Genomic DNA, 19,665 nt, shown 5'->3' with positions numbered 1-19,665 from the left:
TATCTGTAGCACAAAAATCAAAAGATTTTTATCTTATTTTGTTTATTTATTTTTTATAATTTTTGTTTCTATTAACATTTCATGTAGTAACATGACTGACCTTTGGGTTAGTGGAGATCGCTTCAAAAAGTTCTCTTGAAAGTCCAAATTTAGTTGCTCACCACATTCACACTGGTGCGATGTCGTCTTTGTAGCTGTGAATTTCCACTGACTGACGGTAGTGCTCTGCTTGACTCTTTGTCATCTGAATCAAGGAAGTGGTTATTGTGTGGTCACACACAGTTGGCCAGTGAACAAAGGACTAAGATGCTCTGCCTTTGCTAAATGTGTCTAGATATTGATAAAAAATACTGTTAGCTGCTGTAAAACAGATTTTTAACAAACCATAAACTTATCTTCTCTCCAGAAAGATGAATATGAAATGTTATATTAGGCCTATATAAAAAGAGTAAATTCACTCATATTTTATACTCCAGTGAAAACATATAAAAACATAGTCCATAATCTTTGTTTTCAACCTGGTGGGTCCCTGCAGAGACAATTAAACACAGCAAAGGTAGCTCTACAACAGAAAATGTGAATGTTTCTTCTCAGAATAATACATACAATCATAAATATGTTTTAGAGAGATGGCTATATTTCTAATTTCATAATTGTTGTGCAGAGTATTTATTCATAGAGGCATGGGCGCAGAGTAGTAGTAGAAGGACAGTGTGTCTGACATGTTTTAAAAACCAGATGGCTCCAACACATGTGGATTTGTTATTGTCATATAATGGCCTTTAGTTTCTTATAAGTACATTTTAGACCAACCAGAAGTTGAGAGGGGAGTGGCTGCAAAGACCACACGGTGCAGCAAACATTTCCTGCCTGCCGATGCATGTATCACTGAAGTATCTTATGGGCAACAGGTAAAATGGAAAATTAAACCCAGAGTGAGATGGGCGGTGAAAAACCACAGTTTGTTTCTGTTTGTCACCGCAACACACGATAAGTCATTTGAACGTCACTCAGACCATCTCTGCTGTGAACACGGACAGACTGAGCTGTTCGACCAAATATAAATTAAGTGGTTGCCTAGGTGTCATGACACATCATACACTGTGACTTTTAGTGGTGGAGAGCTCATCTTTATTTACCTTAAAGAGGAAGGTGCAGTTGGGTCACTTCACGAGGACTAAACCCAAAGACACAACTGGAGCACTCGATATAATGCAGATATTTAATACAGGTGCACAACATTACACAACATTTTGGACATTACCTTAAAGAGCTCATGTACTAACTGTATTTCTTCAGACGAACATTAGTGCAGTGACTGTGCTCTGGTGTAGTGCAACACAAGTAATTGATTTGCAGTCATAGTTTTAATGTGAAGTTGTAACATTCAATAACTGTAAAAGATTGCAATTTTATTAAATTAAAAACTAGGGCCTGACCGATATGGATTTTTTGGGGCCAATGCCTATTACGATTATTAGGGGGGAAAAAATCAGATAACCGATTAATCAGCCGGTTTTTATATATATATCTATATATATATATAGATATATATAACTATATATATAGCTGAATTATACAATTCAAAGATCCACAGCCAGTGTGCACTTGATTGTTGTCATTTAACAAGGTACAATGATGTAAAGTCATGGTGGAAACGGTGCCTCATTCAAGTATGTACAGTGAGCAGCTCTAGGAAAATATACATGGCCTTCATGTAGTTACAGGAAAATAATATTAGCTCCACCTCGTGGTGACTACATTGTTTGCAGCTTATACTTCTTTTTTACATAGTAAGTGCAGAACACTGTGTATCCTTCAGATGTCACTCATGGGTTACAGTTTTCGTTGATAAATATAAGTTTAATATGAAGCATCAGTTTAATGGAACCTTCATTGATACAGCATGACAAAACGATTTGTTATATGGCAGACAAACAAAAGAGAGCAGACTGAGTAAATAGAGCATGTTGGTGAGAGCAGGCAGAGGTTTTGATAAGAGACAAAATCAAAAGTTTAGACTCCACAGTATTCCTCCCTGAGTAAACACACAGTTGTAAAATTTACTGCAAGCTTGATGTTATGGTTTATGCTGGATTCTGTATGTCACTTGGATCAGCGGCGTCCTTGGAAATACCTGGAAAAATACAAAAGAATAATTTAAGTAACTGTTGTTTTTAGTACAGCGTTATAATTCTTTGCATTCACTGCATCATATGCACATGTCCTGATTGTTTTAGTTTTTGCCTTCGACAATATTATTGTAGCAAGGAGCTGTGACCATGAGTTGTCAAACAACTCTCACTGAGCTCAGTTCAGATTTACATTCTCTAGATGCACTATTACCATAGTTTGTGGTTCCTTTAGAAAAAGGTTGTCATTCATTGTTTGTGTGAGATTACTTGTTGCTTTGGGAATCTTGTCTACATTTGTGATTTCAAAGTTAATTTAATTAGATGAAGGTCACATGTTATGATCAGTTGATGCTTTAAAAGATTTCATGTATGTTTTCTGGCCTTTCCACTGTTCCAGTTATCATAGATATTACATTCTCTTACCTTCATTAACCATCTTGTTTCTTGTTTTGTTACGTAAATAGTAGATACCAAGGCAAAAAGTGACGAGAACTAGAATGATGACGGTCGTTCTCACAGCCACAACAGGCAAGGAAGCTAAATGTAGGGCACATGCACACACACGCACGCACACACACACACACACACACACACACACACACACACACACACACACACACACACACACACACACACACACACACACACACACACAAAATGTTAAAAAAAAGTTATTGCATGTCATTTACACATTATTGTCTGTCACACAGGAACATGCACAGTAGCTGTGGATAAAAATGTATTATAGAAAAAAACAATAGCACAGCGAGACAGAAGGCTGTTTTAGAAATGGCTACTTGCTGCCTGCAAAGTTTCACTTTTACTGTATCAATGTATTTATTATTTTTGCCAGTCTAAACATTTTAAATGATGTTCAAGAGTGAAACTTACAAAGTAAAATCAACCATTCTTCTCTTTAAACACTTTACCTTTGCAGCTTGTCAGGTGAAAAACAGTTTGGCTTCTGCTGACATTATTTTGAACATTACACATCAAGTCTCCTGTCAGCTGACCATGTAAGCTGATGGAAACGCTGGTTTTGTTCTGTTCAGCTGCTTCTCCAGTCAGTGATGGTGTGTTTGTTGTGTGGCTACTTGGGGACAGACTTTGGTCTCTGGTCTGTATCAGTGAGTGACCGTCCAAAGTCAAAGTTATCTCTACTCCATCTCTGTCTGAGGAGCAGCTGACCTTCATCTGTTCTGGTGACAAACACACCTGAGACACAACTGGTTCAGACACTGGAGCTGGAAGACAAACACATACATATTTACATAATTTAAAGCAATGTGTCACTGCCAACTCTGTACACCATGGAGCCATAGGGTCAAGTTGTAACTGATCATGATCACAACATGTACTTTCATTGAAAACAATAACCCCTGTGTTTTATAGTTGTAATATTCCTTATTATGCATGACATCGCCACTGCTCGCTACCTCAAAGACTCCACACCCTGGCAACAAACTGTTTCAGCTACTACCCTCAGGCAGACGTTATCAGTCCTTAAACCAGCTCTTTTATTTCCTGTCTTACATTATTGGACAAACTGATTAATCCAGGTGTGTCTGACCGTAAGACAGGAAATAAAGGAGCTGGTTTAAGTTCAGGAAGTAGTGGAGCTGTGCATAAAGCCTATTCTAACATGTGGATGTGTGTTTTTTTATCTGGAATGCTGATGTGCACCTCAGGAGTAGCATCTCCACTTTCGTTGCACCCATCTTCTTCTTTTTCTTAAATATTTGCAATCCATTTAAAGCACTGACATGAAATACACTAAATTTAGCTGAAGAAATTGTGAAAGGAAAAAAACATCCATCCATTCTAACCATCTGTAGAGGTTTGGTGCACGGTTCATTTACAGACCTGAACACAAAGCTGCAATTTCAGATTAGAACCAGTCATTGAATATAGATGCAGTAACCTAAACCATGTACCACCTTTTTTTTTTTTTAAACATATTTACATAATTTAATTCTTTATTTACCCATTTTATTCATTTATTTTACGTACCTTGTATTTGTAGATGAACTATTGTTTTTTTCACTGAAACACCATCAAGTTTAAATTCTTCCAAAGTGTAATCTCCAGAGTGTTTCTTCGTTGCGTTACCAAAGTTTAATGCTCCACTGGTGTAGCCTTCAGACGGAGTAATGTAATCGTTATCACAAGAAATCACTTCCTGATTTTTGACTTTTAAAATCAGATGTTTGTCGTCCTTTTTTAAGTTTATTTCTCTATCTGCTGCAGCTGGCAGATGAAAAAGCAGCGGTTGCCCCACTGCTCCAAAACACTGTTGACCTCCGGTATGTTCAAAATTACACTCAACTGCCCCTAAAACACAAGAAAACAGGAAGACAATAAAGGTTTTTCCATGAAAAACAAAAAAAAAACAATGTTTTCTGCATCTTCACTTTCAGCATTTAATTTCAGTTGGAAAAAAAATATGCCACTCAACCATTTCAACATTATATCATCAACATTATACAACATACAATCATAATTTCCTTTGAAAGACACTGTCACTGTCACTGTAAATTAACATTAAGTCAAGTTGTTTTTATAGCCTTTGTAAAATCTTACGTACATAAAATCTTGAATCATCACTGCTGTCATCAACATGGAGGATTTGATTCAAGGATTATATCTTTGTGGTCAAAGGTCGAGACGGCCTCACGAAACAAGGTTTCCATCTTGTGAACACGATTTCTCAGTAATAGCTACAGTAACATACTTAAAAAGTGAGACGTACCTTTTCCTAAAGCTGCTGTTGTCAGAACAGTGAGGATCGTGTAGATGGAAATCCCTGTCTGTTATCACACAAAAAAGTAAATGTAATTTTTATGCTAAGCTTTATTTATATACTGTAAAATAATTACGCTACTTTGTAATTCAATCTTGGACTATAAAGAAATAAATAATGTAAAGATGTCTTTAGAAAAGGTTAAATAAACTAATAACAATATTCATTGCTCAATTTAATTAATCTACTTTAAAAATCAAACTGTTATTCACCACATTCATCATGGCGTGATGTCGTCTTCGTGCCTGTTTAAAGTTGACCTGTGAATACTCCACTGGCTGATCGTTGTGGTTCTGTGGTATGAGTAAAGAGGTGGTTGTTACTGCTGACAATGTACAATTAAAATACTAAGTAATAAAGGATGAATATCTCCTTTTGTAGTCGTCATACAACTGACTACATTTAGACCAAATGTGCTACTGCACTCAGCTTTTACATTTTAAACCAACCTGATGAGATGATGATGATGACGATGAATATTTGTGCAGACTACATGACATTTCCTGCTTCTCGATATAACCAACCCATTTATTACTCTCACTTAGACACATCCGCTTCGCTGAACGTTCTCACAGGAAACAAGTAAAATATAAAATTAAACTTTGAGAGCGACGGTTAAAAACCACAGATTGTTTCTTTGTCAGAGGACCTAATTTCAAGCTTCAGGCCCATGTATCTGTTCAGGTAGTTCGAAACTGTTCGTATAAATCAGGAAAGAATTAGCTTGTTCTCGTTTTATTCATGCTGAATTCAAAAAATGTGGTGAATGCGTACTGATATTACAGTTGTCCACAGTGTTTTGATTAAAATTGTAAAGTTAGAAATCAGTGGTTGTGACAACACAGCAAGAATTTCAAGAAACATGTTCTCATAACAAAAACATCAGAGCATGTGTGTTTCAGATCTTCTGGTTATTCACTTGCTTTCCACTGATGATTGTAACACCACCTTATTTATGGTCTTCATCCTCCAGGGGTTCAGTGTGATCATAGACTAACAATTCCTGCAATTTCACCTTTCTGAAAATCTGCTAATATAAGTCGTCTTTAGTAAAAGGAGTCATAGAAGATGTTTTTGTGTTGTGTATAGTGTGAACAAAGATGCTGTACTGTTGCAATTATAAACTTTCTGAACATCTTATGCTATATGTTTTGTTTATTTATTTATTTTTTTTACAATTGCCTGAGCACAATTTTGAAAATGACCCATTTTCTTAAAGCAGAAGTAAGTGGAATATTTGTGTTAATATAAGTCTTAAATAGTTATATCTTCCGATGGGAATCACTTGTATAGAGTGTTTGGTCTGAAACACGGCTCTGTCAGTCACTCTGCTCTGCTGTAAGCCGAGGAGAAAACTTTCCTTGTATCCTACAACCTTTATCCAATGAGGAGAGAGAACGGCATAAAGGGGCGGTCCTCTCTGTGTGTGCAGCCAAGGGATGCGCGTGAAAGTGGTGACGTAGGGACGAGGACCAATAGATCCATGACGAGGGCGGGGGCTGCTAACTGCTGACAGAAAGTTAGCCAAAACGACCGGATCGCTTACTTCTGCTTTAAAACACTTCATAAAACAATTCACAAAACCACTACCAAAAACTAGTGCAGACCATCTCATATCCTGCTGTAGAAGACTTCTCCTTTCACTCAGCGGGGGCGAATTAGACTTCAGAAGTCATTTTAATAAGGCAGTTACTGCAATACATTAATTGTAGTTCTGTACATGTACAAAGTTTATGTCTTTCCCTGTTGTTCACCTGTTGACCCAAACTTCTCAAATCTAAATATCTCAGTAAGGATTTACCAAGTCCTCTTGCATCAGTTGCGTTAAATAAAAGCTAGTCTGTTAATAATTATGTCTGTGTGTGGTGGTACAGGAAGACACCAGCATGCTGTTGATTAACTCTGTCCATGCTTTACACAGTTGAATGTCAGAACAACTTGTTGCAACCTGTTACAGACTCACTCTTCTGTCTTTTTGTTTTCTCAGATGTGGCTCACCTGGTAGAGTTTGCACCACTGAGCTCCAGTCTACTGTCTTTACATGCGTGAGACACCTGGCACCTTTAAGCCCTCGTTATACTTGCTGTAAACTACGCGTACGTGAGCGCATCATGGCTGCCACGCGTAATCTGCGTCCGTTTGATGCGTCGGCTGCGACCGAACGCACATATCGACGCGAGGCGACGCAGGATACGCGCGGCAGCTCGCGTACGCGTAGTTTACAGCAAGTATATCTCGGCCCTTAGACACAACACGATAGCCCTACAAGTGAGTGCTAGTCAGTCGCGTGCCCTTATTGTTTGAATTTGTGTTTTTCTTGTTGGACCACATGGCACCTATGTTACAGTTGTTTTTGCCTAGAGACATGCTGTTCATTCCCAATTCCCCGTTGTTTTCCACAGTGTGCTGTACAACATAACATCCAGGTTTACTAAGTCCTCTGTGTTTCAGCCCGATCTCCTCAGCCTCTGGTGTTTCCACATTCTGCTTCCATGTCTCTGTTGTTTTTCTCTCAGAGTTGACCTTAATGGTCTCCAGTGATGAGGCCGGGACATCACTTCTCTTACAACTCCAACCTAGAAGCAAAAGACCAAGCCAAGTGTTAAAATTTCAGCTAAATAAGTGTCAGTGCAGGTTGTTCATTATCCTAATAGTAGCTGAGATATTTACCTCTTCCTTGCCGGCAGCACAGGGTCACCGTGGTGATGAGGTTATCCAGGGGCTGCAGGGACGTCATCCAAACGGGGAGGAAGTCCCAGTTCTTCAGCCTGAGAGGCAAACAGTCAGGTCTCCTTGACTGGAGCACGTTCACCGTAGCAACAGATGCGATCACCATAATGACCGGCACGCCGATCCCAGTCATCACCTTCCAGCCGGCCATGGAGAGGGCGAACACCAGGGATGGAAGTAACAGGAAGCAGAGGAGGAGGTACAAAACAGCAAACCAGCGATATCTAAGCATGTGTGAAATACGTTAGTTTACAGTTTCTCCATTGTGGAGTCATTTTGTACCGCCAGTCATTGCCAATACGTCTGTACAGTACATCCTATCTAGAAAACACAGTATTTCAGAAATGCCTGGAGGGACTTGACACAAAACATTCATTTGCAGCCAGTTGAGTGGATTAGACTTTGGTCGTCAAAGGTCGCTGTGACATCAGTTCATTTCGGCCATAACTCATTAACTCTTACACTATGACACGTTTTAACACACTCAAATGTCTAGTAGGATGAAATGAAGTCATGAGGTTCATATGATATACATGTCCTTCCATTAGTCAGTTAGTGATGTAATAATGGAGTAAAGGGAAGACTGTGATCGTATTTCTTGCAATTTGTTGGAGACATTTAACCACATGGACAGTCAGCTTCTGTTTTTTTTTTTTTGATATCATATTTTGTTTTCCCTCGAAGGTTTTTAGACATTTCATTTGTCGTCAGTACAAACAGAAACGCTTCCTTTTCTTACCTGGCAGTGCATTTGCCAAGAGCACAGGCCATACGTATGGGTAAACGGGTGGCTGGTATTGGATACCACAGCAGGATACCAAAGAGGTTAAAGAAAAAATGGCATAAAGCAACCTGAAATAAAGACACAGGTGATGATAAAAGATGCAAAAAGGCAGAAGCAAGTTAAATGGAGCGACAACAAGTGAGAACAGGAGGAACACCCTGAGAACTACTCACTGAGTTATCATCTAATCTTTAAAATATGTGAAAAACGCATAGATAAGACGTAGACAAAGACAGTCCCAGTGGAGGGATAAGTATAGAGCCACTTTGTTTGACAGGACCATTCAGATATAAGTTATGAGTGAATGCATCAGGAATGAACGTTAAATAATGGTAGAGAGTCTATGAATGTTTCAGCAGATCCAGATAAGGAGACTGACGGTATAGCCCTCTGGTGAACAGTTAACCGATAATTTAAAGTAATTACTGAGGAAAGAAAGAGTGTATGTGTGTGTCTGTGTGTGTGTACACCTGTGTGGCAGCTGCTAGTTTATCTCCAGGACTAGCCAGGGCTGCAAGTGTAGCTGTTGTAGTGGTACCAAGGTTGGACCCCAGGGTTAAAGGGTAGGCCCTTTCAATACTGATTACACCGATCCCTGAGGGTTCATAGTAAGATTAGCAACAGGTGCAGCAGCTCTTTTTCTGCATTTGAACTAAATTTACACTTTAGTCAATTCAAAACACGTGACTAAGTGAACAACAAGAAAGATCAACCGTGTGAGCCATCGGTAGGTCAAACGACTGTAATAGCTCACTGAGATGTCAAATGATAACTTAAAAAATTGTTGATAGGTACTTCAAACTTCAATAAGTAGTTACAGTAAGTGGTCAACAAGTGTAAGAGATAAGCAAATATAAGTCAGTCCAAGATCAGGGCAGATGACCTGTTTCTCATAAAAGTTTACAGTTTAAGCTACAAAACAATTAATCAAAAGGAACTAAACTGAACAAAGCTCAAACTCAATTTTCACACGTGCTGAGCTGTGATCTGGACATTCCTGTTAAAGCTGAACTGTAAAAATGATCAGGATGTTATTTATTAACTGTTGGGGATTGACAGTAAAAGAGATGTTTCCACTATTCCTGTTAGTACACACTGTAAATGTAAGTGTGCATTACCAACGTTTATAGAGCTGCAACATCCCTTGAAATACATTGTATTTTAATGAAATCTATATTTATTTATGTGTATCTTACCTATGAGAGGAGTGATGGCAGAAGTGAAGACAGAGCTACTCTGGACCAGGAAGGTCATTCCTGCTCCCACTAGTAGAGCCAGACAACCTGCCAGCCAGGTGAAGGGGTAAGGGAAGTCTACGGGCCAAGACAGGAGAGGAGGGGGTAAATTATCACTGTTCAATTCAAATTGCAACTTCTAAATTAGGTTAACTGGAAAAGCTGTTGGTTCAGCTGCAATACATTTAAGAATAGCAACGTCAAACTGCCATGTTACCTGTGTTGATGACTTTATTAATAGCACTGGCCACCTGGCCCTTGAGCAGAGAGTTGAGCAGTTTAACCAGCAGAATCAAACAGCTGCACAGCACCAGCAGGGAACAAGCCAGTAGGATCAGGCCGATGGTCAAGTCTGACAGGGAGCAGTCCACAAAGAGGTGTCTGCCTGAGCAGGAGACAGAGATAAGATATAATGAAGGTCTGATACAGACAACAAGATCTGAGTAAGAAACAACCAAGATGTAAAGGAGAGAGAGAGAGAGACTGAAAAAACATCAAAATCTGATAGTTGGTGTGTTTTACTTGCAGTGCAAATTGATTGATGATTTACAAGTGAAATCTAGTCATTGGAAAACTCAAATGGAAGGGAAAATGCATTCAAGGAGATGGGGAGGTTTTATTGTATGGACATTTAAAAAACCAAAAATCAGAGAAATTTCTAGAAAATGACAAAGTAGCATACATTTCTGTGTTTGTTGTGAAAGGTTGTGTGTTCCCCAAGATGTTTCATTGACCTGTTAGCAATGATAAACAGATGGAGGGCACACTGAGGCAAGGAGATGATGGAAGACTGTAACAAAATCTGTACACTTCTAGTATGACACATTAAATATATATGAAACACTACGCTTTAGATGGTGGAACATGCATATTGAAGCTTGATGTACCAAAACAACCTTGTGCTGTGAACTTTCTCTCACACAGAGTTTTGTTGGACGTGTGTCACATCCTTCATGCTGAGTTCGAACTCCAAGATATATACTGACTTGGATCAAGAGTTCATTTGTTCCCACTGCTGTCCCTCTGGGTGCTTTTAAACTGCTGCTTATGTGTATTTTGTTATTTATTCAAATTTGTGAAGGCACTCGAGTCCAAGACGAATTTCCCCACTGGGACAATAAAACTATATCCTCCTATTCTATTCTACAAGAGAGGCAGCAGGTAATAACTTCCCATCATTACCTCCACAGTTGAGCTTCGACACCACTGCTTCACCAGACTCTTGTTCCTCACACTCTGGTCTCCCGTAGCGATGGCTGAAATGACCGATCGATCCAGCTAAATAAGCCAGAACCATTTTATTATTGATATTATCATTAACATATTTAGATGTAGATCGTCACTGAAAAAAAATACACGTTATATTAACCACCAACTCTTTGTGGCCAGCTCTAAAGTTTGGACCAAGATTTCTCACCTCATAAATAATACAGACCTCTGTTTCCCTTACTCAGATGTAAACAACAATACAATGTCTAACTGTGAAAGGTGTGTATAAAGGGCCATTTTGCATTGTGTATCTAGTTTATTCCCATGGCTGTGTTCTTAAACAGATGTGGAATAATTGTGCAAAATCAGTTTGACATCACTACCTACCTGTTTACATAGTTTTTAGATTTACATTTTTAGCAAAAAAAAAAAAAAAAACCTCACAAGTTCTTATGAGGCGCGTACTCGCTTTACTTCTATATTCGTCTTAAATACTGATAGAATATTTATTCTACTTCTGTACAGTAATCAAATGTGCAAATTACCTGGATTATAATTTTAGTAAGTGGCTCAGTGAGCACTTTAAGAAGCTCTGGAGCTTCTTCTCCGGTGCTGAGCTGCAGCGTGTCGACTGTGGCCTGTGACAGGTGCCTCAGTAAACCACTCGCTGCCTCCAGAGGCAGAAGCACCAAAACTGACAGCCAGTTAAAACAGTCGTGGACTGTGGCCCCAGCAAACGCCCTGGAATTAACACAATTACACATGTTATTTTCAAATGCACACACCCAAAAATTATGAGGTACACACACACATTCTCACACATTCACACACCACTGTACCGTTCAAACTCCTCCCTCTCTCCAGCCTGCATTAGAGCAACAATGGTATTGGTGACTGATGTACCAATGTTGGAGCCCATGATGATAGGAATGGCCGACCTAACATCCAGCACTGCAGTCAAAGATAATTAGATTAAACTGATTGATCGATTGGCTAGGTCTCTCGTTTCGCCTTCATCCATACAAACCTAATTATTAACTAATTATTACTGTTGCAGAATAGTTAAAATTTTAACTCACAGCCCGATGAGACGAGGCTGACTATGATGGATGTGGAGGTAGAGGAGCTCTGGACTAACACTGTCACCAGTATCCCCACCACCAGCCCTGCCACGGGGTTAGACAGGATGGCGTTTTCCTGGAAGATATCTCCTGCTACCCTGCCTGGAAGGGAGCGACATGGGAGACAGACAGTAGCACACTCTGCTAAAAAAAATTCAAAATCAAAAACTACAGTAAAGCTGACAAATAGACAGTGGTTACCTCCAGAGAGTTGAAAGGCAGAGCTTAAAATGTCAAGGGAGCACACGAACAGGTACAACAGGATAAAGAGGAGCGGGATTTTGCAGAGAGCAGATACAACTGTTTTCACTCGTTCTGATCTCAGCTGTGTCTCCATGGTTCAGTTCTGAAGCAGAATTTATAATGTTAAATACGTGTGACAGTCAGAGGAGTTGTAGTTGAAGTTGAAGTCTAGGTAGTATTAAGAGTGTTGGAAATACTTAGTCATATTATTGTTCAATAGACTGCTTATGTAAAGGTTTACTGACAATACCACTATAATACAAAGAGTACATATATAGAAGAATGTGCAGTTTGTACAAGTACATACATTGACAAATAACATTTAAACATACCTTATGATGAAATGGTGCAGTTCCTTCAGAAGGTAATTACTGATTTAAACTGATACTAACAAGTAGGAAATAAGGAAACACAGAAGAAAAGACAAAAAGGAGAGACAAAATTAAACGAGAAGGTGAGAAAGAGAAAAGACAGACATGGAAAAAACTGAAAGGGAGGTCCTACTGTGTGGTGTAGATTAACTCCATTAGTAAAGCATGCATGACAGACGTATAATGGAAAGCTAACACCATCCTTATTGTTTTTTCTTTCAGTTTAATACCCCTTTACCTCTTTATAATTAAAACTAGCACACACATGGAAAGAATGTGTTAAATCATCAAAGAATAACTTTCTAATTTACCCTTCTATTGGATCTGAGAAGGTATGAAGTCGATTATGTAAAATCAAAGTAACTAATTTACAAAGGTCGCAAAAAGCTACGCAAAAACACTGAAGTGTAGATACTACGAAAGTGAAGTCAACTACTGTACAGCAACATCTGCTGGTGGATTGTATTCACAGTTGTTGACGTAACATTACTTTTGTCATTGTTCACTAAGTATCCTCTCCTTCTCTAGGCATTTAATTAAAAAAAAAACATTATGGATGTGAATATTTATCATGATCTCAACAGGAATTGGCCCATTTCACATGTACACATCTGTTGTTACTGCCTCTGTTATAAGATTAGATTATTTTCAGTGAAACTGAGAGCTACAGTACATTTTATATTAAAAACTCTTTTGTTTTGTTCAACCCACGGTGAACTCATCAGTGATTCTGGAAAAGTATTCACCAATGAACTGCATTAGATTCAGCATTAATCTCGTTTAACATGGATTTAAACATGATTGTGGACAAAATTTCGTGCTCTCAGTATGTAGAAGAAATCTTGAATCTGTTATTTTATTTCATGAAAAAGCAAGTGTTGCAGTTATGTGTTTGATGAGTGTACACCTTTTGCCATAATGCTTAAAGGGATAGTTAAACATTTTGGCAAATTGGCCTATTGCCATAATTGCTATAGTCATAGCAGTAGGTTCGTTAACCTTTAATTATCAGTGCAAGCTATTATTTAGAATGGCAGAGCCGCAAGCTGCTCAGAGCTACGCTACGGAGGCTCATGGGATTTCTTGGTTTCCTTCATCAAACTCATAAAATACACAATCCAACAACTCCAAAACGCTCTGGTGGACAAGTTGTGACCTGCACATTCACCGTGCTATGAGATAATAACGTAACGTTACAAGATGGAGTTGTTGTCGAGGATAGACACAGACGGCAAGCAAGGAAACGTCACTTCCGGTTAGGGCTGTGGGGGAAAACAAACCGTTTTCCCCATACACACTCATGCAAAAAGGCGGCATTTTAAACCTTTGTCAAACGCTTGTTCGCCGTCCTGTCTTAGTTTTAATCACATGTATGTGCTGACAAAGAGCTATATATTAGAAAACTCATCACGATCTGGGTCGATTGCTGTCCGTACATCTTAAAATATAAAGTTTTCACAGCCATAGCCTACACCGAGTCAGCAGGGTCGGCAACCTTCACTTCCGGTCAGAGCGTTACACGTTTGGAGAAGATGAGCGAAGTTCCGATATAAAAGTTCAGGTTGTGGTTTTTGAATTTATTTGCGGTGCAAAATAATACACAATAACTCAGGCAGTGTCTACGAGTGTCTAGAGCCGGCCGGCGGCGACTAAGAGAGCGTCAGATCCGTGGGGGAAGACAAATATGACTGACTGTGAAATACCTAATATTTTTAAATGTACGGACAACAATCGACCCAGATCGTGATGAGTTTCTAAAAATATAGCTCTCTGTCAGCATATACATGTGATTAAAACTAAGACAGGACGGCGAAAAAGCCTTTGACAAAGGTTTAAAATGCCGCGTTTTTGCATGAGTGTGTATGGGGGACACGGTTTGTTTTCCCCCACAGCCCTAACCGGAAGTGACGTTTCCTTGCTTGCCGTCTGTGTCTATGCGTGTTCCCGTCGGGCGCAGTTTTCCAGCAAGCAGTCTTTGCATTTGCCTCAAAAACAACTCTATCTCGTAATGTTCCATTATTATTACTGTACAACTTGTCCACAAAAGCGTTTTGGAGTTGACAATTAAAGATAACAAACCTACTGCTATGACTATAGGGATTGTGGTAATGGGCCAATTTGCCAAAATGTTGAACTATCCCTTTAAAGCCTTTACATATTAGATTACACTCCCAGCAGTAAACCAACAGGTTTTTCAGGTTGGCTGGTTTAGCAGCCCCTGGAGTGTGTGAGTATGTGTGATGTCATGTCTGGTGTTGGACATGTTACCTCCTTCGTTGACACTGAACTCTGCCCATGGACAAGTCGTCTGAAGCTGCATCAAGCCTTTTGGTGTGACCAACATGAATGCGAGTTGTGTTGGTATTTCATTTGCACTGAGCAGCTTGCTTAATGACAGCTGTGACGGAGGCAGGTCGGAGCATGACTGATCATTTTTCAGTTCCACTTACGCAGCTGGGGGAAGAAAAACTTCTGTGCACAACATAAAGACATTGCTGGAAGACGGTGGAAAGAAGAGGAAGAGTCCTAGGAAGAAGAGGAGACTCTGACTATGAAGGATTACGACGACTCTATAGCTTTTCTGGGACAATGGGGGCGTTTTCAGCAGGTTGTCTTCTTCCTGCTCTGTCTCAGCATTATGCCCAACGGATTCGGTGCCTTCTCCCTCGTCTTCCTGATGGATGTGCAGAGTCACCGCTGCTTGGTACCAGATGCCAACCTGACCGAGGAATGGCATGAAGCCTCCATCCCAATAATGGTGAGTGTGGGCCAGTAAATCAGTAAATGTTTTTTCTATTGGGTGCAGAATTATTGAGATGATTCATAACGCATTTGTAAAAGGACGTCCCAATGTTACAGTATTCCTGTCATTATTCCATGGAATAAAGAAAATGCAACACTGATCACACAGTTTGTTAAAGATTAAACCTGAAAGCCCAATATTCTTCCACGCTTCTCAAGCCCTTTGAGACAAACTGTTTGTAAAAACGGGCTATACAAATAAAATTGCCTTGCCTTGCCTTGCCTTGCTGTCAGTCGACTCATCAACCTGGGGAGAGAAGGAAACAAACTGTGCCATAATGTTACATCAGTGTGTAAGAGTGTTCAAAGCCGCCAAGTCAGAGAGTGAGTGCTAATGCACATGTCAGGTTGGAAATTTATTGACTACACTTCTCATGATTAACTGGGAATTGGTCTGTTGCCCCGACCACATCTACACTCTAGTCAATTCAGAATTACACATATAAGACCATGCTCATTCAAATATTCTTTTCACCTTTGAGATGCAGTTTCCTCAGAGAAGTGAATTGATATAAAATAAACTCTCAACGAAATACAGTACATAAAAGAACAATGAGAAACAGATTTTGGCTAAACATGTGGAAAATACATCACACATCCACTAATTCACAGACCTCGAGGGAGTTCTCTTGGAAACATCTGATGTTTTTTTTATTCCACCTAAGTCAAAAACATTTTTTAATTTTTTTTAATTTTTATATATTTTTTTTAAATATTTTTTTTATTTTCATACGAACAATATTTAAAAACAGTATGGACAATCATCATGACTGGGATGTGCAAAGGGGAGGTATAAAAACCTCACCCACATATTCAAAAACCAAATGTGTTACAGTTTAAAAACAATAACATACAATTAAACAACTTGTTGGAGAGAGAGAGAAAGACTGTGGGGTAATGGATGTGGATCACGCACATAATTTTGCGAAATATGTTAATATAACAGAATTTTCTTAAATGTTATACAATACATTGTTGAAAATACTTGGTTATAATATTCCTATGTCTTGTACAGAACTGTATTTGTGTAACTTATGTGAAGAGATGCAGTTTCCCATCTGTCAGTTACATCATGCTCTGACATACAATATATAATTGTTTGTTTGTTTTTTCAGGTTATATTATTCATTCAGTCGTGACAGACAGACGGGAAAGAGAAAATTAGAGGGCAGAGAGAGAGGAACACACCTTCAGCAATGTTATGTGATCCACTATTATGCTAGTATTTGGACAGTCCACCATACCAGCCACATTCCACTCCAGCATAATTGTTAGTTTGGCAAAGAATTTCTTTTCTTTTCTTTTTTTTTACTTGTCGTACCTGTGTATAAAAACAAGAATTTAGTGGTTTGTTTTCAACTGTAAAGATCAAGATCTGATAAACAGATCCTAATACACACAGCAGGTTAAACTTTATAGAGAGATGGGTATTGTAGGACACAGTCAACATCATATTTGGCGCTCTTGTTCCCTGCTTTTATTAGTGTATTCTGTCAATTTTTAAAATATTATGGTCATTATGCCACTTATGTCCTATTTCAAATTATTTTAATACTGTATCTGCTCCCACTTTACCTGCCCAGGGACTATAGGCGGGAATTAGCAATTGTTGCTATAACCTGGCTCAAAGCATCTCTTCTTGTTTTACAAGATTAAAGTTTTTTGTGCATTGTCCCTGTTAATAAATAAATACATTCATTCATTCATTGGTTTAACACTTAACATCTTACTGTACATAGCAACTCCCTGAAAAAAGCCACAAACAGTAAAGTCTATGTGTATGTGTGTGTTTGTGTGTGTGAGAGGTGGTGAATGGGAAAGAGGAGCGGAGCAGCTGCAGCAGATACCGGCTGGACGTGGTCAGAAACCTCTCCGCTCAGGGGTTTGCACCCGGCAGGGACGTTAACATCACGGACCTGGAGCAGGAGGAGTGTGTGGACGGGTGGAGCTACAGCAAAGACATCTACCAGTCCACCGTAGTGTCTGAGGTGAGTGTGCGTGACCTGACCTTGCATGGCCTCCTGTCTGTTGGGTTTTAGCTGTAATTTATTTGCCTTTCATTGCAAGACAGGTACATCCTCCAGGTTATGGGTGTGTCGGGAACTGTTTGTTTAATGCCGACAGCTTACACAACTATTCCGTTGTAAACAATGTGAGGATTGGTGATTGGTTTGTTGTCGTGGCACGCCCTTTGAATGGGCTTTCAACTTGTTTGAAACCGTCTTTTTAATTCCACCTGTTTTTTCAATCGGTCCAATCAGGCTTCACTGTCTTTGTATCTGCTGATGGTTAAGTCATCCGCTTTGCATTGGCATGGAAGGATTTGAATGTGTTTCCTGTGTGTGAACTTTGTTTCATCCTTGTCATGGCAAGGTGAAAACTTTGAGGAAACTCGATCATGTAGTAAGGCATACAGGACAACACAACAGATCCTTGTATTACAAAACGCAGTGTGTTATCTCACATCTGTAGATTGACCCTGATATTTCATGCACATTAACTACATGAGTCATGCAGGGAAAAGAAGATTCTGGTGTTGACAACGCAGCACACTGTAGCTCCAGAAAACAAACAAAAGCTATGAATCTTGCTGGGACTTGGTTGATGCCCAGTTGTGGTTTTTAAAGATAAAAATATTGAATACTAAGAGAAACCTAGCAGGATCCTCAGTTTCTTTTAATCTTTATCAGTATTTTTTTATGTAACTCAGAAATATAATAGCTTCAAGCGTCCTGGGTTGGACCTGGACCAGGTTTCTCATCGTATCTGAATGTGTGTGGCTTTTCCAGTTCGACGTTGTTTGCACTGAGCAGTGGAAGCAGCCGTTCACCAACATGGTTTTCTTCACGGGAGTTGTGATTGGATCCTTCCTCTCAGGACAGCTCTCAGACAAGTGCCAAACACACCTACTCTCACACCACAATTAACTTGTTCTACCTCCAGCTTACAGAATTTTTAACATATTACATACAGTAATGTTGCATTGAGCAGTTGCTGACCCAGTTGTTCTATATTACAGTAGACAATTATACTTTTTTTTTTTTACATAGTATGTATGAATAGTTAAATATAGGAATATAATTTAGTTACTGTACTATTTTGTACTTCACTGCAGGCAAATAATACATAATTTGTGTTTTACTTTTTACTTTTACTGAACAGTTATAGTAACACTGTACATGTTAAGACATGTACTGAACAGTAGTCAACTTATGCTCGTTGCGTTAGCTGAGTTGTGGAAAAACTATGCTGAGAATTACCATAGGCCTATTTTGCTTACTGATAGGGATCATCAAGTTGTAACTTCCTGCAGCAGAACCAACAGTAGCGGGGTGGATATTATTATCTTAATGATCTTAAAGTGAATTCATCATCTTTATGTTGCAGCTGCTCAGAAGTCCAACCCCCGAGGTGGTTGGCTTTTCAGTAAAAGTCTTTTTTTTTTCTCTCATTCAAATTCTCTCCACAGATTTGGCAGGAAACCAGTTCTTTTTGCAACCACAGCAATTCAGACTATTTTTACCTTTGCACAAGTCTTCTCCACCTCGTGGGCGATGTTCACCATCCTGCTCTTCTTCAATGGTTTGGGGCAGATGTCCAACTTTGTCGCTGGTTTAGTGCTGGGTAATTACAAATATCTCATTCAATAGAGACACTTAAAAAAAAAAAAAAAAGGTTTAAGAATGAATGTGTATAATGCAAATGTGAAATTTGTCAGAATTCCTGTAATTCTCTCCTTGTTTATATCAGGTTTCTTTGTCTCTGTGCAGGAGCTGAAACTTTGACTGGCAACGTGCGAATCTTGTACTCATCTCTTGGCACGATGGTGGGCTTCGCTATCGGCTACATGATGCTGCCCCTGTGCACTTACTTTTTAAGGGACTGGAAATCTCTTCTGGTGGCTATGTCCATACCTGGCCTGATCTACCTCCCCCTCTGGTGGTAGGTTACACTCACTACAACACTTGTAGTATATTCTTACCGGGGTGTTTGTGTATTTTATTAAAGGGATAGTTCAACATTTTGGCAAATTGGCCCATTGCCATAATCGCTATAGTCATAGCAGTAGGTTCATTACCTTTAATTGTAGGTGTAAGCTATTTTCAGTACGGCGGAGCGCAGCAGCTGGCTGCTCAGAGCTACGCTATGGAGGCTAATGGAATTTCTTGGTTTCCCTCATTAAACTCATCAAATTAAACATCCCAAAACTCCACAGCGCTTTTGTAGACAAGTTG

At 39.2% G+C, this 19,665-nt stretch overlaps 3 protein-coding genes across 3 annotated transcripts in view; 1 reads left to right on the top strand and 2 right to left on the bottom strand.

Moving 5' to 3' along the window:
• The window catches only part of LOC146974107 (uncharacterized), a 6,859-nt gene extending 1,703 nt beyond the window's left edge, over positions 1-5,156 (bottom strand). Inside the window, exons 1-4 of the mRNA XM_085798875.1 lie at positions 5,148-5,156; positions 4,885-4,942; positions 4,146-4,466; positions 3,065-3,379 (exon numbers count right to left, since the gene is read on the bottom strand). Coding sequence (XP_085655001.1) covers positions 3,065-3,379; positions 4,146-4,466; positions 4,885-4,942; positions 5,148-5,156 — 703 coding nt within the window. The remainder of the gene's footprint in view (positions 1-3,064; positions 3,380-4,145; positions 4,467-4,884; positions 4,943-5,147) is intronic.
• LOC146974105 (solute carrier family 22 member 4-like) overlaps positions 1-19,665 on the top strand; it is a 56,290-nt gene that overhangs the window by 32,021 nt on the left and 4,604 nt on the right. Inside the window, exons 2-8 of the mRNA XM_085797203.1 lie at positions 7,454-7,536; positions 7,628-7,864; positions 15,263-15,386; positions 17,236-17,418; positions 18,220-18,323; positions 18,900-19,054; positions 19,201-19,372. Coding sequence (XP_085653329.1) covers positions 7,454-7,536; positions 7,628-7,864; positions 15,263-15,386; positions 17,236-17,418; positions 18,220-18,323; positions 18,900-19,054; positions 19,201-19,372 — 1,058 coding nt within the window. The remainder of the gene's footprint in view (positions 1-7,453; positions 7,537-7,627; positions 7,865-15,262; positions 15,387-17,235; positions 17,419-18,219; positions 18,324-18,899; positions 19,055-19,200; positions 19,373-19,665) is intronic.
• Positions 8,318-12,438, bottom strand: LOC146974106 (sodium-dependent phosphate transport protein 2A-like). Its single transcript, XM_085797205.1, has 10 exons — positions 12,216-12,438; positions 11,973-12,116; positions 11,733-11,844; positions 11,439-11,634; positions 10,867-10,962; positions 10,367-10,418; positions 9,902-10,069; positions 9,646-9,762; positions 8,920-9,044; positions 8,318-8,517 (listed from the first exon to the last, which is right to left on the bottom strand). The coding sequence occupies exons 1-10, from the start codon at positions 12,349-12,351 to the stop codon at positions 8,401-8,403; spliced, it is 1,263 nt and encodes a 420-aa protein (XP_085653331.1). The 5' UTR covers positions 12,352-12,438; the 3' UTR covers positions 8,318-8,400.

This window comes from Trachurus japonicus, chromosome 14 (genome assembly GCF_045865225.1).
Source record: "Trachurus japonicus isolate A0001 chromosome 14, Traja_1.0".
NCBI classification, from domain to species: Eukaryota; Metazoa; Chordata; class Actinopteri; order Carangiformes; family Carangidae; genus Trachurus; species Trachurus japonicus.
The sequence above is the reverse complement of the archived record's forward strand: the minus strand, read 5'-3'. Positions and strand labels throughout refer to the sequence as shown.

What these genes read in the sequence shown, in the direction of transcription:
- LOC146974106 (XM_085797205.1), bottom strand. Translation starts at nt 12,351, where the DNA reads ATGGAGACACAGCTGAGATCAGAACGAGTGAAAACAGTTGTATCTGCT. An exon ending in GTCGAAGCTCAACTGTGGAG is followed by an intron (nt 10,419 to 10,866) that starts GTAATGATGGGA and finishes CATTGCTAACAG; the next exon opens with GTCAATGAAACATCTTGGGG. An exon ending in TGCCATCACTCCTCTCATAG is followed by an intron (nt 9,045 to 9,645) that starts GTAAGATACACA and finishes ATGAACCCTCAG; the next exon opens with GGATCGGTGTAATCAGTATT.